This window comes from Aspergillus caelatus (assembly GCF_009193585.1).
Source record: "Aspergillus caelatus strain CBS 763.97 unplaced genomic scaffold BDV27scaffold_70, whole genome shotgun sequence".
Lineage (NCBI taxonomy): Eukaryota > Fungi > Ascomycota > Eurotiomycetes > Eurotiales > Aspergillaceae > Aspergillus > Aspergillus caelatus.
This window is the reverse complement of record NW_022475333.1, coordinates 128,706-153,040: the sequence shown is the minus strand read 5'-3', so window position 1 is coordinate 153,040 and position 24,335 is coordinate 128,706. Positions and strand designations below refer to the sequence as shown.

The 24,335-nt window shown below is 49.1% G+C and overlaps 9 protein-coding genes across 9 annotated transcripts; 5 read left to right on the top strand and 4 right to left on the bottom strand.

Moving 5' to 3' along the window:
• Positions 1–385: 385 nt before the first annotated feature.
• Positions 386–963, bottom strand: BDV27DRAFT_127067 (ATP synthase subunit epsilon family protein). Its single transcript, XM_032066676.1, has 3 exons — positions 895–963; positions 707–821; positions 386–622 (listed from the first exon to the last, which is right to left on the bottom strand). Exons 1-3 carry the CDS (start codon positions 921–923, stop codon positions 548–550), a joined length of 219 nt encoding a protein of 72 aa, XP_031928475.1. The 5' UTR covers positions 924–963; the 3' UTR covers positions 386–547.
• An 861-nt stretch (positions 964–1,824) lies between these two features.
• On the top strand, positions 1,825–2,958 carry BDV27DRAFT_156988 (uncharacterized protein; the record flags this gene model as incomplete). The annotated part of the gene is made up of 2 exons (XM_032072423.1): positions 1,825–1,885; positions 1,952–2,958. The coding sequence occupies 2 exons, from the start codon at positions 1,825–1,827 to the stop codon at positions 2,956–2,958; spliced, it is 1,068 nt and encodes a 355-aa protein (XP_031928474.1).
• Positions 2,959–3,487: 529 nt separating this feature from the next.
• Positions 3,488–5,951, top strand: hsp60 (chaperone ATPase HSP60). Its single transcript, XM_032066675.1, has 3 exons — positions 3,488–3,811; positions 3,902–4,043; positions 4,106–5,951. Exons 1-3 carry the CDS (start codon positions 3,701–3,703, stop codon positions 5,617–5,619), a joined length of 1,767 nt encoding a protein of 588 aa, XP_031928473.1. The 5' UTR covers positions 3,488–3,700; the 3' UTR covers positions 5,620–5,951.
• Positions 5,952–6,145: 194 nt separating this feature from the next.
• On the bottom strand, positions 6,146–10,461 carry BDV27DRAFT_127063 (uncharacterized protein). Its single transcript, XM_032066674.1, has 11 exons — positions 10,212–10,461; positions 9,942–10,152; positions 8,738–9,885; positions 8,456–8,677; positions 8,221–8,389; positions 8,160–8,168; positions 7,486–8,106; positions 7,068–7,436; positions 6,888–7,015; positions 6,712–6,815; positions 6,146–6,644 (listed from the first exon to the last, which is right to left on the bottom strand). Exons 1-11 carry the CDS (start codon positions 10,268–10,270, stop codon positions 6,259–6,261), a joined length of 3,426 nt encoding a protein of 1,141 aa, XP_031928472.1. The 5' UTR covers positions 10,271–10,461; the 3' UTR covers positions 6,146–6,258.
• A 180-nt stretch (positions 10,462–10,641) lies between these two features.
• On the bottom strand, positions 10,642–12,835 carry BDV27DRAFT_105238 (putative mitochondrial carrier protein). The gene is made up of 2 exons (XM_032064376.1): positions 12,353–12,835; positions 10,642–12,259 (listed from the first exon to the last, which is right to left on the bottom strand). The coding sequence occupies exons 1-2, from the start codon at positions 12,591–12,593 to the stop codon at positions 11,121–11,123; spliced, it is 1,380 nt and encodes a 459-aa protein (XP_031928471.1). The 5' UTR covers positions 12,594–12,835; the 3' UTR covers positions 10,642–11,120.
• A 32-nt stretch (positions 12,836–12,867) lies between these two features.
• Positions 12,868–14,921, top strand: BDV27DRAFT_127059 (putative F-box protein (Pof7); the record flags this gene model as incomplete). The annotated part of the gene is made up of 2 exons (XM_032066673.1): positions 12,868–13,465; positions 13,534–14,921. Coding segments are annotated over exons 1-2 (1,606 nt in total), but the record flags the coding sequence as incomplete, so codon positions are not given.
• A 248-nt stretch (positions 14,922–15,169) lies between these two features.
• BDV27DRAFT_127058 (putative ATP-dependent RNA helicase (Hrh1)) lies at positions 15,170–18,338 on the top strand. The gene is made up of 2 exons (XM_032066672.1): positions 15,170–17,339; positions 17,397–18,338. Exons 1-2 carry the CDS (start codon positions 15,207–15,209, stop codon positions 17,745–17,747), a joined length of 2,484 nt encoding a protein of 827 aa, XP_031928469.1. The 5' UTR covers positions 15,170–15,206; the 3' UTR covers positions 17,748–18,338.
• A 929-nt stretch (positions 18,339–19,267) lies between these two features.
• BDV27DRAFT_127057 (uncharacterized protein) lies at positions 19,268–22,280 on the top strand. The gene has a single exon (XM_032066671.1). The coding sequence runs from the start codon at positions 19,956–19,958 to the stop codon at positions 21,780–21,782; it is 1,827 nt and encodes a 608-aa protein (XP_031928468.1). The 5' UTR covers positions 19,268–19,955; the 3' UTR covers positions 21,783–22,280.
• A 434-nt stretch (positions 22,281–22,714) lies between these two features.
• On the bottom strand, positions 22,715–24,038 carry BDV27DRAFT_127055 (60S ribosomal protein uL16). The gene is made up of 3 exons (XM_032066670.1): positions 23,922–24,038; positions 23,518–23,693; positions 22,715–23,427 (listed from the first exon to the last, which is right to left on the bottom strand). Exons 1-3 carry the CDS (start codon positions 23,964–23,966, stop codon positions 22,983–22,985), a joined length of 666 nt encoding a protein of 221 aa, XP_031928467.1. The 5' UTR covers positions 23,967–24,038; the 3' UTR covers positions 22,715–22,982.
• Between the last annotated feature and the right edge of the window lie 297 nt (positions 24,039–24,335).

Sequence of the window (24,335 nt, the reverse complement as noted above, 5' to 3'; positions counted from 1 at the left end):
GGGATACTGAACAGAGGTAGAAGAGATCTTACTTGAGGCAGCTTTGGTAAACTCGTCCGTAATGTCGCGTGGGACGACGGACTGCGAAATGACTCGCATCATCGGGGTTCGGCCCTCGTTACTTGGCAACATATGAAGTATCGATAATCTGCAGCCAGCTGCCAGATTTGCCCGTTCGAACCCTGGGCAGAAAGCACTCTATAAAAGGATGATGGGAGAAAGAATCAGGAGTGTTGACGAAAGAGAGGCGGGGAGTCGGGCGGACAGGGCAAAATTGCGGAAGCGTTGCCCGCGGTGTAAAGCTCGAAGACCGCAAGGTTACGGTGACTACGCTCAGAGTACGAACGGCATTACGGTGCACGAGATCTACTTTAACCAGCCCCCGTTTGCAGGAAAGAAATGGTGTTTTCTTTCTATTTATACCAGATCAACGGACGAATATGCTACAGAGCTCCAAATCATTCCTGCACCCACACATCATCAACTGTACCCCCCTTCTCGTAGAAGATATCCCATATTATCGCATGCGGGTGTTTTCGAAAACCGTCTATTTCTCGGCGTTGGCAACGGCGGCCTCCTGGTTGGCCTCACCGAGGGAGCGAACCTCGCCCTGCTTGCCGTTCTATATTGGTGAAAAAAAGACATTGTTAGCCCAAGTTCACGAGCCATTGATTCCAACAGAACAAGCGGGGGCACCAAAACGAACCTCCCACTTAGCAAAACGCAGGTCCATTTGGCCACGGCGTTCAGCAGCCAGACGAGGGGTCTCCTTGAGGGATCTGCGGACCGCGCGAGCAGCAACGGCCAGGTAGCGGTTGTAGCTGTAAAAGTCGAACGTCCAGTTAGTTCGGCTTGTTCTAAGTAAGGCGTAGAATGATAAAGGATCATGCGTACGTCAGACCAGCGGCTTTCCAGTATGCCATCTTGACGGTATGTGGAGGATGAGGTATTCAATTGGGGGTGGGAGAATCAATCAACCGATACGGGATGCTTTGCAAAGCGTCGAGTTTCGGAGCATCGGAATCTCGGGTCATGTGATTCACGTGACCGTCCGGTCCCATGACCAATCAAGGAAGCCGTTTCACCTGACCTTCTACATCGAAGTGATAGTATTTAGTAAGTTTTAGCCATGGCCTACAATATACTCGATTACCAGGCATGGACCCCCGGGACTAAGAGAATATATCTCTGATTCATGTGCGCCACTCTCTTCGTCAGACTTCCTGGCCATGTCAAGTTTGCATTAGTACTATACCTTTTCTTGTACGTCGTCCTGAGCTTTGGACATAGATATATATATTTTTGAGATAACTGCGCAAGGTAGAGATTATATGCTTCAACTAGAAATCAAAGTCGTGCAGCAACTTATAATATAGGCATTACTTTCAAGTATAAAATCCTTACCAGTTCATATCTCTGAGCAGCAAACGATCTATCTTGTTGCTAGTCCCTAATGTAGAGTGACTGCGGCTGCGCAGCTAAGTACCAGTCAACAAGCATATAAACAAATGATGTCCGCATCCATTATACTGCCGTGGATTGTAAGTTTCTCTTACTGTCTATGTATCCCGGTTGATATATCTATAGCTAGATACTTAGCAATGCGCTTCTGTCATATACCTACTCTCACTTCATCTCACCCTTCTTCACAACTTTGCTCCACTCAGTTCTTTTCTACTTCAGCTCGGCACAACGCACCGTCTTACTCTGCATATCATTATTTCTGGTGACTGTACGTGAAGAAGAGTTACGACAAGGGTATTCACAGGTGCTAGCTATTCACTTTTTGGTGTACCTTGCAGTCTCTTCTGCTATCAGGGCACTATGAGTTCTTCCAAGAAAGCCTTGAACAGACCGAAAAAGCGCACCCTAGTCCGCTGGGATGGTACTTATTTCCTTGACTGGATGACAGTGATACTGTTTGTTGATTAAGCTGATGCCGAGTTGCTAGATAACCTAAACGAGCTTCTTCTCCTGACCGTGCAGTCAGTCTGCAACAACCAGTCTATCAAAATCCCTTGGTCCGAGGTTGCTAGTACAATGAGGAATAATGTCACCGAAGGGGCTATCGTCCAGCATCTGGCAAAGGTTCGGACCCGTCGTGTCGATGCTGGCAAAGAAGTCCCTCCTCCCCTACGGCGTGGTGGTGTAGGGTCATCGAGCAAGTCCTCTGAGAATGCGCCTACCAGAAATGCGTCTGGAGCCAAACGCAACCTCAGAGCTACTCATAGTTCACGAAGCGAGGAAGATGAACGTCGAGATATGAATCTACCTGACGATACTTCATCCGATGAAGACTATATCGAGAGAGGTCGCCGCAGAAGTCGACTTAAGAAGCAATCACATAAATCGCAGCCACGTGGAGCTATTCCGATCAAAATTGAAGATGAGGAGATTGACGGCAGTGACGATGGATTCGGAGAGCTGTTGGTCCCTGGGGCTGAGTTTCTCCAATATCCCAACGAGAAAGAACCACCCTCAGAGCCAACTTCCTCCCCCCGTGCTCCAGAGAATACTAGAAGCAAACTGGTCACTTTGAGGTATAGACAGGCAGTGGGTAATGTGTTTAGTGGCTTTCCTTCGACACATGCACAATCAGTGGCCACAGTGCTTAGCGCATATGGCAATACGCCTTACCAAGCTCATTATCAACAGCTACCAGAACCTAATCTCGACCTGGAGAACCATTATCTGCTTGGATGTAATCATATCACGGGAATGTCTGCAGTTGTTCCTGAAGACGCTGTTAGTAACCTGACCTCATTCGGGGAAAGCCAAGACTTCCACAATACATCATATGCTGGCTACCAGTATCCAGCTTATTATCCCTCCGCTGATGACTCGATTGGTGGTGTCCTTTACAGTGAGAACTACCAGTACCTTCATGGTAACTATATTGAACCAAATGAGGATATGATCATGGAAACCCAGGACAATCTGGTGACGAAGATTGAATAAGCTTCAAACAATATGACTTCACCGACTGGCTGTCGGTCGATTTCCGCTGGTTCGGTTCGACTTTAGCGCAGTACTATTGACTGAAGCTAAGTCTGAGGCTATCTTGGATCGAGAGGTTAGATTTTAGTTTGCTTTATCTAGTGTTAACGAGGTGGTGTTCTGCTTTGGTCAGTCAGAGCAATACATTTGGACTTGGGGTCTCTTACTTTCCAAGCTGGCGCTTTGGTTTACATTCATTGGCCCTCGGTCAGTGACTATCTCTTGTTATTCTTGGGTTTACTCCAATTTTGCATTTTGCATTGGACATTTTGCATGCGGTTCAAATTTGTTTCTTTTTCTTTAGATTTGTGTTATTCTGCCTGTTTTTTTCATCTCTTCTTTATTTTTTAGTTAGTGTGCAATATCAACGCCGATAAACGGCAATTAGTAATGTATACGAATTTCCGCTTCCGACGAGCCGAAGACATTCCCTCGGGAACGAGCCACGTGACCCATTCTAGGAGCTTCTTTTGCCAAGACATCCGGGGATCGAGAATCGCCTGGAAAATTTTCGAGACTTTGGCTTCATCTCCATCCTCCTTCTCCATCTCTTCTTCTCCCATCTCCCCATCTTCATCTCCTTCTTCCCTTCTTTCTTCCTCTGCACCCGTCCTTGCTCTGGGAGTTCTGTTCGGGCAGACTTACTTCAATCATCAATTGACTCTCTGTTTCTGTATTTTCTTATTTACCTCCCTTATCCAAGATGCAAAGAGCTCTTTCCTCCAGGACATCTGTCCTTTCCGCCGCTTCTAAGTGCGCTCCCTTCTACAGATCCTCTGGCTTCAACCTCCAGCAGCAACGGTTTGCCCACAAGGTGCGTACTACCCGAGACTGAATCGTCAACGCCTCCCGACAGCTCCCGGACTGTTTCCCTCTGAATTTCTAGGTTGCTAATGCGGTGTAGGAGCTCAAATTCGGCGTCGAAGCCCGTGCCCAGCTCCTTAAGGGTGTTGACACTCTTGCTAAGGCTGTCACTTCCACTCTTGGTCCCAAGGGCCGCAATGTCTTGATTGACACTCCTTACGGCTCTCCCAAGATCACCAAGGGTATGTCGCTACACCCCGACCATTTCTAAATCAGACCGAAGGATGATACTGACTGCATGAAGACGGTGTGACCGTTGCCAAGGCCGTTCAGCTTCAGGACAAGTTCGAGAACCTTGGTGCTCGTCTCCTTCAGGATGTTGCCTCCAAGACCAACGAACTCGCCGGTGACGGTACCACTACCGCTACCTGCCTTGCCCGTGCCATCTTCTCCGAAACCGTCAAGAACGTTGCCGCTGGCTGCAACCCCATGGATCTGCGCCGCGGTATCCAGGCTGCTGTCGAGGCTGCTGTCGACTACCTGCAGCAGAACAAGCGTGACATCACCACCGGTGAGGAGATTGCCCAGGTCGCTACCATCTCCGCTAACGGCGACACCCACGTTGGTAAGCTCATCTCCACTGCTATGGAGAGAGTCGGCAAGGAGGGTGTTATCACCGTTAAGGAGGGCAAGACCCTTGAGGATGAGCTTGAGGTCACTGAGGGCATGCGTTTCGACCGTGGTTACACCTCCCCCTACTTCATCACCGACACCAAGTCCCAGAAGGTTGAGTTCGAGAAGCCCTTGATCCTTCTTTCCGAGAAGAAGATCTCCGCTGTTCAGGATATCATTCCCGCCCTTGAGGCCTCCACTACCCTCCGCCGTCCTCTCGTCATCATCGCTGAGGACATTGAGGGTGAGGCTCTCGCCGTCTGCATCCTGAACAAACTCCGTGGTCAGCTCCAGGTTGCTGCCGTCAAGGCTCCTGGCTTCGGTGACAACCGCAAGAGCATCCTTGGTGACCTTGGTGTCCTCACCAACGGTACCGTCTTCACCGATGAGCTCGACATCAAGCTCGAGAAGCTTACCCCTGACATGCTCGGTTCCACTGGCTCTATCACCATCACCAAGGAGGACACTATCATCCTGAACGGTGAGGGTACCAAGGACTCCATTGCTCAGCGCTGCGAACAGATCCGCGGTGTCATGGCTGACCCCACTACTTCCGAGTATGAGAAGGAGAAGCTCCAGGAGCGTCTGGCCAAGCTCTCCGGTGGTGTTGCTGTCATCAAGGTCGGTGGTTCCTCTGAGGTCGAGGTCGGTGAGAAGAAGGATCGTGTCGTTGACGCCCTCAACGCTACTCGTGCTGCTGTTGAGGAGGGCATCCTCCCTGGTGGTGGTACCGCTCTCCTCAAGGCCGCTGCCAACGGCCTTGACAACGTCAAGCCTGCCAACTTCGACCAGCAGCTCGGTGTCAGCATCATCAAGAATGCCATCACCCGCCCTGCCCGCACCATCGTTGAGAACGCTGGTCTTGAAGGCAGCGTCATTGTTGGCAAGCTTACTGAGGAGCACGCCAAGGACTTCAACCGCGGCTTTGACAGCTCCAAGGGTGAGTACGTTGACATGATCGCCAAGGGTATTGTCGACCCCCTTAAGGTCGTCCGTACTGCCCTGGTTGATGCTAGCGGTGTCGCCTCTCTCCTTGGTACCACTGAGGTCGCTATTGTTGAGGCCCCTGAGGAGAAGGCCCCTGCCGCCCCTGGTGGCATGGGTGGCATGGGTGGTATGGGTGGCATGGGCGGTGGCATGTTCTAAACTGCGTCGCGCCTGCTATAGCCTAACCTCTCCTTGTTTCTAACCGTTCCTCTTCCAGCGTGTCTTTGCATATTATTGCATATTCTGATATCTCTGTGTTTTTAATATCTCTTTTGTCCTAATGTGTTGCACGTCCTCACTACCCAATTCCTTACCTTCGATTCTCATTACCCTCCTACCTCTCTATTGCATTACCCCCATATATCATCTCCACTCCACTATGTCGGGATAAAAGCCTCAGGGAGTCCTGTGTACCATATCATGTACTTTACGTACCCCACAGCTTTCGTAGTTTGTGGTTCTGTTCTCAATTTAACATAATTGTTCATGAACACGTTTTCTCTCTTACGTAGCTCACACATTCATAGAATTGTAGTCCCACTCCATGTCAGTTACGATATGCCTTCCAACCTGTGTTAAAGTCATATGTGATACGACCTGAACTAGGTCAACTCATTGTCTAGATGCCTACTCCCAATCAACAACTTCAATTCTCCCCAATCTCTACCCAAACTCCGTTAATACAAGAATACCAGCAGTAAAACCACCTTCACAATATCTAACCGCCTGCAACGTATAACTAAACTAACACTAACAAACAATCAGGCGAAAAAAAAAAAAGTCTCAAAAACAAAAAATTTACGCCCCATTAACATTCTGCTGCCATCGACCCCCCTTCTCAGAAACAACAAACCCCATCATCCCCTCCACATCAGAAATGTGAACCGCTGGCAACGGCGAAATCACCCGATCCTCATGTCGTTTCCAAATATCATCCTCAAACTGCTTGTTATACCGTCTGTTCCCCAGGTACCTGTCAAGACGCCCCGTACTTTCTGATTGCCCTGGAGTCGGTTTTGCTGGGGACGCCGCAGTCCCTAATTTGAATACGCCTTTGACGGGGAGCAAGAGGAAATCTGTGATTATGCCGACGCCGATGATGTGGGCTTTTACGACGCTATCGCGGAGACGCTCGCTGAAGGCCATGGAGAGGGCAATGAGAATTATGGCGGCAGATGTTGGGCCTTGGGTTGTGTTTTGATTAGTGGTGTTGGATAGTGGCTTCAAGAGGGGTTATACTAGATGACGGACCTGATATTGCTAGCATGTAAGCCCAGTCAGGGTTTGTTTCTTCGCCGCTCCATTCGCGGACGTTCACACCGAATAGGGAGGTGAAGAATGAGAGAGGGAGGAAGCTGTATTTTTCTTTTAGCAAAAGGATGTAGATGGCGATTGATAGTGTAGGGTAGGGTAGGGTGGTGACTGACATGACCGTGAAGATTGTGAATACCATTACGGACTGCGATTGGTTTTGGGCTACTTCTGCCTGCCAGCGGGTTATACGGGACTCGTCGACGTTTGCTTGCTTTTGCTTGAGGTCGAGGAGGTTTTCGACCTAGAATACCTAGTGTTAGATAAGTTGGATCGTTGAGGTCAGGGAATCGTACAGCTTTCTGTGCTAGTTGTGCGTTCTCGCGCATGTCTGTGACCTGGGTGCGGTAGTCTTCGAGTCGGGAAAGGGCGGATTCTATGAAGACCTTGCCGTATCCTTTGTCTTCGAAGTATTGCGCCATTAATTTGACGGTGGCAGTTTGCTGCTCGAGGAGTTTTAATATTGTCCCTAGTTCGTCTATTATATCCCTCAGTTCTAATAGTGTAGAGAGATCTTCGCGGTTTTGATGGGCTACTCGACGGTCTCTTTCGTCACGCTCTGATGCGGTCATTGTCTTGCCTTCTAGTGTCCTGTTATAATCGGCTGGTCTGGCGATGAATCCTCGGGTACGGAAGCGTTTGAATGACTTGGTGGTTGACTCAGTCTACTGACATTAGCCGTTGTATCGAAGTCACCGATGGAACGTAGCGTACCAGGATACTAATGGATTCCTCGAAGATCCGCAGGATCTGTAGATCATGGTCCAGTGTCCTGTCCAGAAGAATGGTGACTGCATGTAAGACAATCAATGCAGCGAGATCTCCGGCTGTCTCAAAGCGCCTTGCAAGGTCCCCATTCAACTCATTGTAAATGCTGCTATGCAGGTTCGCTTGTTCGTATAGTTTGTCTTCAGCAGTCGTCGCCTCCTGTTTAGGGAAAAAGGTAACGACGGTTTTCTCATCTACGATCCAGAGCCAGAGCTGATCAACCATGAGAACTTTTCCATCGATGAACGTCTTGGAAGAGTCAGGATTGTCTTGTAGAGGGATTGAACTACCAAGCTCGTTACTGAGATCGACGACTTTTCTAGTCCGTTTCCATAGCATCTGATCGTCGTCTCTTGCTACCGTAGATCGCAGATTTGGATAACCATACTGGTCTAATGTTCTTCGTATATGAATAGGGGGCTCGGCACCCAGGAATTTCCATAGCAATCTCGTTTCTACATGAGATTCCGAGATGTACTCAGGGACTGGCTTGGACCTTCCCTGTTGTAGCCGCTTTTCGATGACCTTTCGTCGTTGAAGGAGATTCCAGTATGTGTCCCAATGAAGCTGTGATATCATACCTTAGCCAATGGAATTATACGCCCAGTAAACCGACTTACATAAGGAAGCTATCATACCGTCAGTACACTGTCCTACCAAAAAGTAAATGGTTGGACTTACGTATAAGGCTAATTGAGAATCACGGGCCTCCCCTGGTGGGTTGATTGGCAAAGAATCACTCAGCCTGGAATGAATACATGTGGGACGGACAAATCGCGCATGAGGCTCTAGATGGCGGGCTCTAATAATTTGCGAGTACCAATTTTCATCATTGACGAACTTTTTGAAGCTGATGCATTGACGATTGAAGCACATTAGCGAGAGGAGGTAACGCAAGTAAAGGGACTGGCCTTACAACTCTGGCCGCTGATGATCGTTGCAAGCCTTAGACAGAACTGGAGGCACCCATCCTGTATGGGTGTATGGAACATGGATCCATAAGAGCTTCTCGCTACCTGGCTCTGGTCGGTCAAATCGGGGAGCTCTCCGAGGTAGCTCTGCTCGAACCTCCTGGAGTCGCTCCCTTGTGGGTGGTGGTAAAGGAAGGAAAGTTCTGTATTTCGATGATAAACTAGTTCTTTTGTGGGTTTAGTCAGTCGAATCTGTGATCCAACTTTCACGGCAATGCGATACTCACAATACATTGGGTTGTCCCTGGTTACTAGGACTAGAGCTCCCAACAATGATCTCTTTTCTTTCATGAGTTATGCTATCTCTATGCCCTTGATCTTCACTGGAAGCAATATCACTTTGAATGTCCGACGTTGCTTCTTCTTCTTCTTCTTCTTCTTGTGTTACATCAAAATAACCGTCGGCAGCCGCCTCCGTAACGTGGATTCTGGGGGAAGCTGGGGACACGAAACTGCGGCTTCTTTTTAAGGACGGCCTTGATGAGGTGGTTTCAGGCTGGATCGCGCTAGCCTCCGTTACTGCCCCATCTCGTATAGCAAACGATGTATCTGCCATTGCGGCAGATGATGGTCTGCTATCAAAGTCACTTATCGAGGAGTCATCGATTGAGCCGGACGATATTCTACCAGTTTGTTTCAGTCGATCTGTGAGACAAATTGCAGGCCCGTCTTTCAGATACTCCCGTAGTGGCGTTTTCGTTGACCAGAGCTTGAGAGGCGTCTCATCGCTGACCCCCCGCGCCGTGTCTTCGAAGAAGCCGTTGACTTGCACCATAACCTCTCGACTAACGCGCAACGGAGCATCTGGTAGCTTGGAAAGCTGCACGGCCATGGCGATGATCGGCTGAAGCTCTTTAATGAAGCTTATTCTCGTTGTGAGTTCTTGTCCTTTGAAGGATGCTACACCAACGTGGTCCGTGGCTAATGGGATCACCTTTTCGTGCTCCAGGTCTAGAACCCCCGACCGAATAGAAGTGATTGGAACATGCATTTCCACAGTACTTACGGTACCCGAATCTGCGACGGTGAGTGTAGAGTCAACAGTCTCTAAGAATGTCCATATCTTGATATCTGCAGATAAGGATCTGAACTGGTTGGTTAGTTGCAACAGCCTTGGATGTCTGGGCTTCAGCACCTCTCGTATGCAGCGTGGGACATGATGCTTGAGTTGCATCAAACGGCGGATACTCTTAGCATACTCTGGAGCTGAAAGATAGCTTGAGCCTTGGTGAGGAGTTGCCATGAAAGCAATCCCATAGCAGCTTGTTAGTATCGACGCGAGGTTCGACGTTGAATGTGCGGCAATGGCAAGCGCCGCTTTGGCGACAAGACCACCTGTTCCATGGCAAATGAAGAGTATGGGCCTCCTTCCGCTCTGTAGAGTGTTACTAATCTCATTCATTTGTGCAGCAATAGATAAGCGGTGCATACAGTGTGTTGCCTTTCTGCATGTATCTGCTTCAAGAGATGATGGGCCAGAGAGTCCAGATCATCTTGACGGTTTAGAGGCCCATGATCCAACAGTAGCACCCGCACATTAGGGATATATCGTGTCAGTTCTGAAATGAGCCATGGCTTCTGAAAATCATCACCGATCCACGCTCTCTGCGGATCTGCTCCAATCGCAGGAACCGCCACAACACTATGATAGTTCAGACAAAAGTACCAAATAGGGTGGGTAGTTATAGCTACGAGACTTACTCTACTTCAGTCTCGAGTTGAATAGACCGCTCACTGTTCGTGTCACTACTGATCGCCATAGTTGTTGTATTCTCTGGGAGGAAATATAGTGAATCATATTTCCGGCTTTAGAGATGGAGCAGATATGATTACGGGTAGATCACAGCCATCATCTGATCCCACCTCTGTTTTTCGATTCAAATCCATGGCAGCTGACGATTCCTGGGGCCTTGTAGAAGCCTTGGCAGTTCAGCCTCAGCAGGAAACGTACTAAAGGTGACTAGAGCAATCGAGACGCCAATCATGAGGCCGAAGTGTTGGAAAGAACGATTGCTCGGATCCACAGGGGCTAAATGCCACCTTGTGACATGCCCAGCACATGACAGTCTAACAAACCCTCATATCAAAACACTCATTATCTAATAAGACTTTCACTAACTATACATTGATGGTTCACCTTATCATATCAATAGTTAAGTGGGTTTTATCCTAACGTTTGCACAGCTGACCCCTGAGTGCCATGAAACCGAAAAGATCACAATAGTAACGGAGATTTCGATGGTCGTTTAATCACTATAATACACTAAAGAGGGGGGGTTGTTAGCTCTATTGCCAGATGTAAGTATGTACACGATAACCAGAATGCAACGCTTTTGGAGTGTAGTAGCCAGAATCACCATCCCCGACCCCAATAAAATACAAATAAATGCTCTATAACTTAACTCATGCGGTATCGTCAGAAAAAAACAATAACAAAGAGCAGGAATTCTGCTACAGAATTAAACAATAACAAATGTTGCCGAGGGTATTCTAGGCCCTACATGTGTACATGCAGGGCATGCTGGAAAACTCGAATAAAAACGCAAGGTATCGCGAGCGGTTACAGTGTGTTTCGATCCCAGCAGCAAGTCAGACTGGCTGAAGAATTTCTCATACAGAGTCCGAGTGTTCCTCCGCCGGATGACGTCTTTCGTTGACGCCCTTTGCCATCTTCTTACCAACTTCATATGTGGAAATCATGATGGCGCAAGCAGGTGCTACTTTCAAGCACCGTGCTACCCAGCCTCGAAAGAGTCCGGCCGTACCCTCCTCGTGGAAGATATGCATGAGGAACCTAGGCAAGGAAAGCTGTTCAGGAAGAAGAGACCCCCGCGGTACGCTGCTCTTCTCTTCCCCAATGTGCCGAAAAACTTGTTGGCGTGTTTTTCCCACATCAAAAGGAGTTGTGACAAATGCTGCTACCGAGCCTGACGCAGCACCCGCAATGAAGCTTTCAAGGAACGTTGGCGTATGCATGTCGTCCTCAAGTTGGTGTCCCACAGACGATGACCCAGTCGGCAACAGGCGGTCGTGGGCTTTGTGACGTGCCTCGATGAGGTGCCTTTTTACTTCCTCATATCCCCACCAGTACAGACCGGAGAAAGGTACATCGCGCCACATGGTGAGCGTTAATCCTCGCCAGAGCGAACTATAGCCCTGAGTTTTAGTCATATGGTGTAATCCCTCGAGAGTGGCCTTGAAATGCCCTGCGCCGGTGCCCGGGGTAGCCTGTAAACGCGTTCGGAACATCTCGATCGGGCTAATGGCCGATGCTGCAGCAACTCTTGCAACAGAACCTGATAGAAATGCAACATAGGCATCTGGCAAAAGTTTCTTTATTGGGCTTCTCTCATCGGTTCGCAGCCAATCGTATCCCGCAAAGTAGATGATGTTTGCCGGTATACTCATCATCATAGTCGGACTAAGCCCACGCCAAAGAGTCCACACGCCTTCATTTCGAGCAATTTTCCGTAGGCCATCGAGTGTGGACGTGAACGTTTTTCGCTGGACTTCCTCCACGGCACAATCCGCGATAGCAGGCGAATGAGCTCCAATAGCTCCTGCGCCGGGCCCAACCATACACACTTGAGAATTCTGGCCAATCCAGAAGACTTCACGGCAACAGGCAGTCACTCCTAAATTCGGGGGCATGTTCTTCAACGTTTGCGCCGTATGGTGGGTAAAAGGGGACGTATTCTTAATCGCAGATTGGGATTGTAGGCGGACTCGAACGACATCAAGAGGGGTCACTATTCAGTAGCGTGAGTATATATAGATACATGGCACTCTTCTCCCAACGTATTTGAGAGCGAGCTCGAGCTCCGATTCAGTAACTGACATACCTAGTAAGTTTGTTAAAACGCTGCCACAGGTGGCGGAAACCATCTTCTGGATGATTGAAACATGCTCATTATTCCCACTGGCGTCCGGAGCAGGAGTGTTTCCTGTTCCAGAAGTAGCCGCCATTGCCCTGCCTTCAATCCAAGGCCATGACTCTGCCGTGTTCCCCTCCAATCCAGAAGTATTCAAGAGGTCAGAGCGATATCGGTCCCCGCGAGTGATGTCAGACCTATAGTCAGACATTCATTCAACTAGGCAGATACAGAAAGGAGTGTCGCTATAGTCACTTCTGTGTCCTTTCGGGTAGGAATATCAGCGGAATAGACAGTATATAGAAAAACCGGTGGTGGGGGAGCAGCAACGACGGGAGCAATGCGTCAGTCAAAGAAAAAGAACGGCCCCGGTCGGTTGTTAGCGGTGGCGCTCGGGCCAGAGCAAGATTGGATCCGGAGATAAGATAGCGCCGAACTGCCGCTTGGCCTTAACTTTCTCCTCTCCAGCTTATCGATACCAAATAGTATCATACACGCATTTGCCACGATCGCTGTTCAAATACAGCACGGGAAATGGCTCTGTGAAGACCTGCAATTATCTGATTATTGCGGTACATATTGCCCTCTGCCCCTCGGCAGGTGTGATCGAGTGTCGGTGCTTGTCGGACACCACCGTGCTTATCAATCAGGATCTCGCCTCAGCCCGCCATTGTACGGTGTCTTGCCGTCGCGATTATGGAAGACAACGCTGAACTAGAGTCGTTTCGACGGCAGTGGCGGGAGGAAGTCGCACGTCGGACGAAGCATACTAAGCCTAACATACCACGGCCTAAACCTACCACAAGCTCATCTTCTAGTGTACGACCGAGTCAGTTCCCGCCAACTCGCCACGAGGCATCGCTACGCAAAGAGGATGATCAGGAAGGGTCAACATCATTCGGTAGCACTGAAATCGTCCAAGGTGTCAGAAATCTAAGTATAGCCAATGATGAGGATGTTTTCCACTCACGAGAATCACGAAAGGAGCCTAAATCAGCTCTAGAGCACTTTGAACGAGCGGTTGAGAGGGAGGCCGAGGGGAAGTTGGGGGATAGTCTACAACACTACCGCAAAGCATACAAGGTGAGTGTTGCTATCCGTTCCAATCTATGTCAATCTTTACTAACCGCTATGTTATTCTCCCTTTATAGTTGGATTCAGCTGTCGACAAGACTTACCGTGACAAGCATTTTGCCTGGGCTTGGAAAAAGCCAGCGCAAGCCCCAGCTTCTGCAGCGAACATACCCTCAAAAGATCAACAAACTCAAGGTGAATCTGAAGTTTTACCGACACCTGAGCTTATTGCATCTTTTGCCCACCTGCCCATTGCTCGACCAGAGCCTCTCTTCGAGGGTGACCCCGCACCCCCATGCCCCATCGCCCACGTTCCATCGGAGGTGATAGTCGAGATTTTGAGGCATGTGGCATTGATGGACCCTGCGGCATTCTCCCGGATGTCACTGGTCTGCAAACGATTTGCATGGCATTTTGCCCACGAACAGCACATTTGGAAACGACTTTGCCAGGGCTCTGGATTTGGCTTCAAGTCTATGCATTATGCTTTTGATTGCGACCTTCAAGGTAACCCAGAACACACACTAACTCCTCATTCTCGCTATACCCCATTTCCTAGTGGCACTGCTGTGCAGGTTCCCAAACCGCTCTCGTCATGGAGTGACGTCTTTCGCATGTTCCCTCGTATTCGATTTACAGGAATCTATATTAGCACAGTCAACTATACTCGCGCCGGTGCTGCCTCATTTTACCAAAATGTAACGTGGAACTCCCCGATCCACATAGTAACGTACTTTCGATACCTACGATTTTACCCAGACGGCACAGTTATCGCCTTACTCACCACCGTGGAACCTCTGGACCTGGTTCCACATATTAGCATGGAAAACCTTTTAGAAGCTCGGGCATCTCACAAGCACCATCGACGTCAGCCTTTGGACGCAGGTAAGACTGTGGCAGGAGCTTCGGAACCAATTCCTGCGGCCGCAATGGGAGCCTTAAAAGACGCTCGCCGGGGTCGTTGGCGCTTGGCCAATCCTTTTCCAGCCTCCGAGAGTGGCGCGCAGGCAGAGACTGGCCTCCCTCCCGTACATGGTGGAAAAGACCTGTCGGCCGACGCCTTTGATCCCAGAGACGTCATTATCGAGACGGAAAGTGTAAGCAAGTCGAGCATCAATGTTCTTCACATGTCACTGCGGCCATCTGCGGCGCATAAGTCTACCAATTCGTCAAAGAACACAAAAATGATATGGAAGGGCTATTGGAGCCGCAACAAACTCACTGATGAATGGTCCGACTATGGTCTTCGCCATGACCGCGGATTCGTCTTCCGACGTGTTCGTGGATGGGGTATGAGCTAATGAATCATGGGATTTTACTCTGGCGCTTTCTAGATGGCAATGTATAGACGACGGGAAAACATCTAGCAGATTCTTGGGTACATAAATCATGACATGGGAAAAACGAAGTCTGTGACTTTATATACTAGATATATAATATATACGATGGCAATGCAAAAACCAAGATTAATGAACGATCAGATGTGAGCATGACATGTAGTTTGCGACTGCGGTACGGTTGAAATGTTACATCAATGTCTCCGTGCCAAGCGCCTTATCGATAAGCTTCACTTAAAAAATTTCGGGGATTAGGAACTCCGACAAGAGCACCTCAACAACGCGATACGACGACATGAAGAACACCTAATTAGAATAACCTATACAGTCTTTTGAGTCTTTCAGCCTTGATATTATCCTTTTTTTTTTTTTTCAATTAGACTATCTTTCTCGGCATTACCGAACTACTCGCGATGCCCGAACGGGTGAAAACGGTCTTTTTCGAAGACCCGGACGAGATACCCACCAGTGGAAAAGAAAAAGCCACAACAGCGAAAGAAGACCAAGAAACAGGACCTGTGAAAAGGAAACATCCCAGCAAAGAGGACGATAAGAAGAAGAAGAAAAAGAAACGGAAACATGGCGAGTCAACCGATAGTTCGCGACAACTACAACAAGTACCGGCAGCCGCAGAAAACAAGCCCGAGCCATCTGCGCAAAACTCTGAAAAAGAAACAAGCACGAGCAAGAACAACGTGAGCGTCGTATCCGACAGGCCGATGCACAAGAAGAAAGACCAGAAACAGAAGCCGCTGAAGGATACAAAGACCAATTTCAACTCGTTGAAGGAGAAGGCGAAAACGTTGTATGGAATTCGCAAGAACCTTCCTATCTTCCCTCATGCCGACGAGATCCGACAATACCTGCGCAAGAACGATGTGATGCTTCTTATTGGTGAGACAGGTAGCGGAAAGAGTACGCAGATTCCCCAGTTTCTGTTCAGTGAACAATGGTGTCGGCCAACGAAGGCAAAGGTGACCCAGGAGGATGGTTCGCAGAAGGAGATAGAGGTTGGCGGCTGTATCGCTATTACTCAACCCAGGCGAGTTGCTGCGATTTCGTTGGCTAGACGTGTTGCAGAGGAAATGGGTACACCGCTTGGGTCGTCGTCTCCTGCGAGTAAAGTCGGCTACTCCGTTCGTTTCGATACGTCTACATCTCCTAGTACGCGGGTTAAGTTCCTGACGGAGGGAATGCTACTGCAGGAGATGCTGCGCGACCCTTCGTTGACTAAATATAGCGCGATCGTCGTTGATGAAGTGCACGAGCGCGGTGTCAATGTTGATCTGCTGCTAGGGTTCTTAAGGAATCTAGTGTCGGGGAAGAGAGAAGGGCGTGGCGGAGTGCCGCTGAAAGTTGTGGTGATGAGTGCCACAGCGGATATGGAGAGTCTACTCGGCTTCTTCCAGGAAGGATATCGAGGTTCACAAACAGCGGTAGAAGCACAGAACAACACCAAGGCTGTGACAAACGGCTCTGAAAAGAAAGATGATGAAATCGCCGTCTGCCATATCAAGGGTCGACAGTTCCCAGTCAAAACAATCTACTCTCCTGAGCCTGTACACGATTTTGTTGATGCAGCTCTCAAAGTTATCTTCAATATCCATTACAAAGAGCCATTGCCTGGAGATATTCTAGTTTTCTTGACTGGACAGGAGACTGTGGAAGCCTTAGAGAAGTTGGTGAACGAATATGCCGTTGGAATGGATCCTGCGTTGCCGAAGATCCAAGTTCTACCATTGTTTGCTGCTCTTCCCCAGGCAGCGCAACAGCGCGTGTTTGTCCCTGCACCCCCTCGGACTCGCAAAATCATTCTCGCTACGAACATTGCTGAAACCTCGGTGACTGTCTCTGGAGTACGATTTGTAGTCGATTGTGGAAAAGCCAAAGTGAAGCAATTTCGCTCTCGTCTGGGATTGGATTCTCTTTTGGTCAAGCCTATCTCTAAATCCGCTGCTATCCAACGTAAAGGTCGTGCAGGACGAGAGGCACCTGGCCAGTGTTACCGCTTGTTTACTGAAAAAGACTACTTAGAATTGGATGAAGTCAACACTCCAGAGATTCTACGATGTGATCTGAGTCAAGCTTTGCTCAACATGAAGGCTCGTGGTGTCGACGATGTCATGGGCTTCCCCTTCCTCACACGTCCCCCCCGGGAGTCCTTGGAGAAAGCCCTTCTCCAGTTACTGAGCATTGATGCGCTCGAAGAATCTGGCAAAGTTAGTCCGATCGGCCTGCATATTGCCAAGCTTCCTCTCACTCCGACTCTCGGTCGGGTCCTACTTGCGGCATCGGAGTATGGGGAAGACTGTCTATCCGATGTGATCGACATAATATCTTGCCTCAGTGTGGAGACGATCTTCTTAAACACGACATCGGAGGAAAAGAAAGAGGAGGCGGAGAAAGCGCGGCGGGATCTGTATCGGAGAGAAGGTGATCATCTCACCATGCTCGCCACCGTGCGATCCTACGCCGCCGAGAACACCGATCGTAAGGCGTGGGCTGAAAGGCACATGGTCTCGCATCGAGCGATGCAAGCCGTAATGGTAAGACCCCGTTGACTTAAGTGGAACACGCATTCCACTAACAAAAGTTATCTGTAGGATGTCCGTAAGCAGCTTACTACTCAATGCCGTCAAGCTAAACTTCTTTCCAACCCGAATGATACTCGAGGTCCCTCTACTAACTCTATCACCCGGGAACCGTCACCCATACACATACTGCAGAGTTTCCTACGGGGTTTTGCTACCAATACCGCCCGTCTGGTGCCGGACGGTAGCTATCGGACTGTTGTCGGGAACCAAACAGTGGCGATTCACCCGTCCAGCGTGTTGTTTGGCAAGAAAGTCGAGGCTATTATGTACAACGAGTATGTGTTCACGAACCGAAGTTACGCTCGAGGAGTGAGTGCAGTGCAGATGGACTGGGTTGGAGAGGCGCTAGCTGGGCAGTAGCTCTCGTTTTCCTTTTCCATTTTCTTTTTTCTCTTTTCTGTGGGGCCATTTGTACAGTTCAGCCCACCTGATAGATTACCGGTGTAGAATTTATACCCAATGAACAGTATACTTCAGCCAGATCGTCCACTTTGTAAGCCATTGCAAAAACCAGTTTCTTGACTTTGGACCTTGTAACTTTACGTCGGAATAACCTCTGCCTTGGGGGATATACCCTTCCCCTCTTCCAATTTCCGCACATATGGATCACCCCAGGAACTAGAATGAAAGAATAAGGAAGGCAAAGAAAGCCTCTGCACAGTCGGCCAAAATCAGTTCTAGACTAATGTAGAGACGGGTTTGAAACCTGACGGTGAGCAGAAGGATCAGAGATGAAAATGAAATCGGTGTTCCTGTTATTCCCCTACTAATACAAGATAGTGATTCTTATAGTTAGAGACTATACCTAGATCGTTACTACGATATTCCTGGCATGTCCCGTATAATTGGCGTTAAGGAGTGTAAATCCATCTTAGACACCGTCAGCAGTACCTCTTCTACTTCAAGAAGGTGACTGTGGTTCCCTAAGTACTAGTAGCATGATTGTGGGCCTTTGCTGTGTAACAGATCTACTAGCTACTCACTCACATATTGCTTGGCGAGCCCTGCTATTGCTATAATAAAGATGGGACTCGGTACAGCTGACAAGAATATAACCAGCAAGCAATGAGCAGCTTAGGGGAGAAAAGTCTCTTCGGGTTAATATTATTCATGGGAAAAAGTAATTGTATTCAGTAATATCCCCGTTAATTTCCCTCTCGACACTCACTTGTACTTTGGGGATGTTAGTACATTCAGCTCAGGCATCCAAAAGCGGCGAGGGGTGAGCACTAAAGCGGAAAGAGGAGACTAGCCCCGACTACTCGTATTATGGAACTAGTTGAGTGATAGCTACCTGCTAACCTCGTCGCATTGCATCTGATCCATGGAAAGCAGAAAGGTCAAACTAGAAGGTTATGGATGGACCACCCCTGACGGGTGTCAGCCTCGAATTGGGTGGATGCAGGCCATCGCGGTGAGGATGACATGTCACTGAGATCAGCCCGTCGAGGGGAGTCGATCATATCATCTGGCGTTCAGTGGGGAGTCGGGACTGGACGTATGTAATGGAGAACAACAAATCAAGTAATTATCAATAATTGAAAAAGCTAAAAAGGGGGTAAAAAGCAGGCCAAAAGTCCTTTGACAATTCAAGTATCAGAATAAGTAGAGCCGGATATATCGCGTTCGGAAATCCAGCCACATTGCAACTTTGGGGCAATCATGACAATCATCCTTATCTCATCAGTGATAAATTAAACAGAGGGTCGATCACCCGATCCCTCAATACGGAACACATACAGTACAGAACTACTAGTCGGTATTGATGATCGTCCAGTGGTGGGATTTTCCTGCAGTGACACCATTTGGCGGTCAGATGATCCCAGTATCATACGGAACGAACAACAACTAGTCCAAAGTATCCTATTCAGTAGTATGGACTTGTATGGATGTCCATGGGAATATAAACTCATCAAGTACTCGATACTCGGGACCGGGAGCCACTTCCATGCACGACCAAAGTATATGGAACCTTTCGCCTGTTTCAAGTGGATCCCCCCTCGAACCCACTTTGCGCGCATCCTCCGGTCTCGTCTCGTCTCGTCTGATGACTTGCCGTTTTCTTGCATCATCGTCTTTTTCCTCTCTCTGGGTCTCGTTTGTTGACCACCTTGGGGGTTATATTCTTGACCCTCTCTCTCTCATGCACACTACTTAGTCGGTGAGGGGAAACAAGCAAAGACGCATGCTGATTGTTTCTTCTTTCTTGTCTTTGTCATTTCTTATTTTTTTTTTTCTGAAATTTAATCTACTTCCATACCCTCAGCCACCAGCCTCCTGGTTGGGTCGCGTCCGATCACCGCATCTTGAGCCAATCCGCTCACAAAAGGGACTCTGGGATCCGTCATTGTTATCTGTCCAATTTGTTTTTTACTTTTTTCTTATCATTTATTTTTGACGCATCTAACGCCTTCCTACTTTTTTTTTTACCCCCTTTTCTACCCTTTTTGTGTATTGCTGCTATACTCCATCACGTCGTCGAGAAACGGCATACTTCGCGGGGAACAGATCCACCGCGATCGATAAAACCCCCTCTTATCTCCTCCCTCGAACCATCTCCGATCAACGATGGCCTTACGGCTACCAGCACAAGTTCCCCGCCGTCAACATTCCTACTCAACTTCGCAACCCCCTCAGCCTCCCACCCTTGAGGTCCCTCCCAGACTGTCTCACCTGCCCGATAATGAATCCACTGAGTGGGTGCTCTTCTCTCCCTCTCAACCGTCTGCCGATGCCCGCACGCACACGACCTCCACTGAACGTACCCCACGTACGGTTGCACCCTCCCGCTTGAGCGATTTTGGCTCGTTTGGTACCCCAACCCGGTCAGCCTGGGGACCGGACAATGGCGATGCTGATGGGCCCCTCGAAGAGTCCTTGGATGAGGACGGCACCGAGTTGGACAGCCTAGATGATGGTCTACATGCCTTTCGGGCACCTTCGTTGAACGAAGACTCTTCTGCAAAATGGGACCAAGGGACACCGGCTGTCCTCCCAGCGCATGATGGACTGGGCAGTTTCGAGGCGTCTGCTCTGCCCGTGCAAGACCAGTTGTGGCAGCACGAGCAATATAATCCTCACCGGCGGCCCACCCTAGGATCCCCGCGGTACTCGAATGTCCAACGTCAGTTGGACTCAGTAGCAGATCATGAAGCTATAGATATGGACCGCGAGCGGTGGCAACGTATTGAGAAGTGGAGGATGGATCAGAGCCGAGTGCTTTTGCAGGAAATTGAAAAAGAGACACGAAAACGACGCCATAGCCGCGCCAGCAGGCTGGGTAGCCCCGTGGGCTCTCAAGCCCGAGTGGCTGGTATTGATAGTACTCTGGAGATGTCCAGGGAAGATGCGTCTCCTCCCTCGACGGTATCAGAGGGGGACGAAAACGAATCTTTATGGCGGAAGATCACCCGCAAAGTCATCCGGGATCTCATCGGAATCGACGACTCTTTGCTGTTTGCCCTTTTCGGGGAATCCCTCCCAGAGAGTGAGAGAGAGGCATCTGCTGGGACAGATGGCGCCCTTGGTATGAATGAATCCCTTAACTTGGAGCTGGACTCTGTCCCCGACGATCACGGCAATTGGCAAACCAAGCTGCTTCAGCGCATTGCACGTGAATTAGGAATACTTGTTAATCAACTTTGTGAACACCCGGGGGCCTTTACATCCTATCTCAACCTGGCGGACGAGATCCCCAACCAATATGCTGGCATGCCTCTCGGGCCATTACCAGAAGAGAGTGTCTCGCAGACTCGCTCAGTATCTGCTGCTCCAACAGCCTCACAAGAGCCTACGACGAATGCCGACTCAGTGTTGTCTCCACAGTTCTCTCCTACGCTTCGGGATCCCACCGGCCGAGAGCATGCCGCACAATGGGGCATTGAAGACGATGACTTGAATCGGAATTCTACTGCAGATTCATTATCCGAGTCCCTGCGTCTCCAGCAGGAGAAGGAGTACTGGGAACGGGAATTGGATGTGATGATGGTCTTCCGCTATCTTCGCAATCGCTTCAGTCAACGAGGCAGTAACGCCGATACCCACCAGCCCCCTGCGCGCCGACCTCCGCAAGATGCGTCTCGACGCGCCGCGATTATCCGTCAGCACCACCCGCTGGTGGCACGAGCACACTCCCGTTCTCAGGCGCAAATTCGACGTCAGTCCCAGCACTCCGCCAACCAATCTGGCCCAACGGGTATCTCATCCCCTATTTTGCGCCAGCATTTCCGCCGTCCCAGTTCTAGTTGCGGTCAGAGTGCGAAGCTGTCTGCTATCTCCAGCCGCCGAACCCTTACCGGTTCCAGCCGGAACTATTGGGACATTGGCGGCAGTGTAGACAGTGGAAGTGCCATTGCCCCAGTCGGGGCCGGGGTTGGGTCTTGGGGGGATGTCTAACCATCCGCCATCCATCCCGGACGCATCTACAACCTGCGACTCGTGGCAAGATCAAGAAGCTTCTCCAATTTAACCCCACTATATTGCATGCTGGCCATCAATGCTTCACTTAATAAGGCTGCGTCATCTTCAGACCAAGGAGTTTCTCGGGTATTATCACGATTAACGATAGCTATACCTTTCTTGTTGGGCTTAGCTGTCTGTCTCCGTGTTCTGTTTTCTTCGGTGTTTATTTTCTTTTCATTCCCATATACAAATACTGCTCTAAATCATTTTCACATATCATCCTCGGTAATGCATCGGTGTGATCTTTTATGCATTTTTCTTACATATCACGAGGGACGGCAAGGGCTTAGATATATATATATCAACCGGAACAGGTGCATGTCAACGGTGTACAGTATGTAAAGGGGCGGCTCGGTCTTGGGTTTATATATACATCGGATGGTGCATGTCTATATTCTCTCAACACAATGAATCATCTCATATTGCATCCAATCGTCCTATTCTTCTTTGAAAAGAATACGTAGAGTGCTTTCGAAAATAGCATATTCTCTAAATACATTTACACGAGTTTATCTATTCTGGGAAAAATGTATTTTGAATTCTCTCTGAGGTTAATATATATGAGGTTTGTCAGAAAGAAAGCCTTACTACACCTAACTATTGCATGTAAACGTATAAGATTTCGTAAATATATGGCTAGCCGAGTATTATATATTTTATCGAGTATTTCTACCCTTTTTTTTTTTTTTTTTCTTTTCTTGTTCCCCCTAGGCTTAAGACTGATGTTCATTCCACTTATGTTTTCTCGAACTGATTTAGTTATGATGTCACATCTAGATAATGGCGGACTACATGGGTCTAGAATCCTGGTTTGGTGTCATGTACTAGGGAAGGTGAATGGGGGTTCTGATAGGGCTATGAGCCTTGGTCGACTTATGGGTATTATAGCCAACGCGAGAGATGTACATACACTACGATCGCTAGCCAAGAGTTGTGACTAGATGCAGAGTCTACGGTAACAGCTGAGAGTACGCAAAAGGAATAAGCCCGAGGAATCCATGATTAAAATCAACTCCGCCGTGCGTGAGGACACTAAAATGACATCACAAAATAACAGAACATGTATTGGTAACCGGAGGAATATAATAAAAATTCATGTCTTTTTATGGGTCCTAACGCTAAAGCTCATTCCATTTAAGCCTGGGACTCGTAGGCGTCAGGGAAGCGCTTCATGTTGTTCTCAACGAGACCGTGGCCACGGAGGAACTGAACGTAGGCACCGTCCTGCTTGAGCTTGCCCTCCTGGCGGAGCTGGACGTACTCCTCACGACGGACGGGGGTGAAACCCCAGTTCTTGGAGACGACGATCTTTTGGCGACCAGGGAACTTGTACATGGAACGGCGGAGAGCCTCGATAGCGGCGGCACGGTTGGAGTCACGGGTGCGGACGGACAGGATGATCTGGCCGATGTTCACACGGGCAACGGTACCCTGGGGCTTACCGAAGGCACCACGCATACCGGTCTGAAGACGATCGGCACCAGCGCACGACAACATCTTGTTGATACGGATGACGTGGAAGGGGTGCACACGGATACGCATGTGGAAACCTTCCTTACCGGTGATCTTCACGAGGTACCTGGAGAAGGAAGCTTGTTAGTTTCTTCTTTCATGTTTTGCGACGACAGTCTTTATCATCGAGTCTGCGGTTCGATGAGAAGCGACATACTTGTTGGCACAGATACGGGCGGCTTCGAGAGCCTCAGAGGAAAGCTGCTCATATTCGTTGGAGACCATGTGCACACAGAGAGGGAAGTCATCGACGTTGGCCTTCTTACGTCCCAGATCGAAGATACGGATCTTGGGGTCGGGAACACCACGGTTGAACCGGGACTTGGGGTAGGGCTATGAAGCAACCATCATGTTAGTGGGAGATCCTTGATAGACCGATGATGAAAAATAAAATGTCCATCCATCCGAAACAATATCGCGATGACAATATCTCAGTTCCCTCCTATCCTTCGACGTGGGTTGACGTCTTTGCTTCCTCCCCCCCCCACAAGCGAGAAATTCCGAGCCAAAAATCCACAGAACATGAAAATATGGGAAAAATCCATCAAACCGTCAACGCACCTTGTTCTTGCAGTAGCGGTAGCAACGAGCGGGACGGCGGGCCATTTTGAGAGTTGGAGGTGACCTTGCTGCACTTCCTGCGAACGGTGAGGTTGTCGAAAAGGGTGGTGTCGAAAGGCGAAAGGGAAGGGGAGGCTTTTGGACGCAGGCACTTCCGACGTTGATTTCCAAGCAGCGTCCACTAACGAGTGGCGAAACCCTAAACCCTACCGTCTCCACCAATCAGCGACTCCCGCGACCAGACCGCATTTGTCAGACTTCGGCGACATTTCAAACGTCCAATGCAGGTTGAACGACCTATAGAGATAGAGATACAGATAGTGATGCTAAATTTGTAGGGAAGCAAATATTGATTGTGAATTATGGTCGCCATACACTTGACATTCCACTACTTTCTACCAAGTTCATCCTACA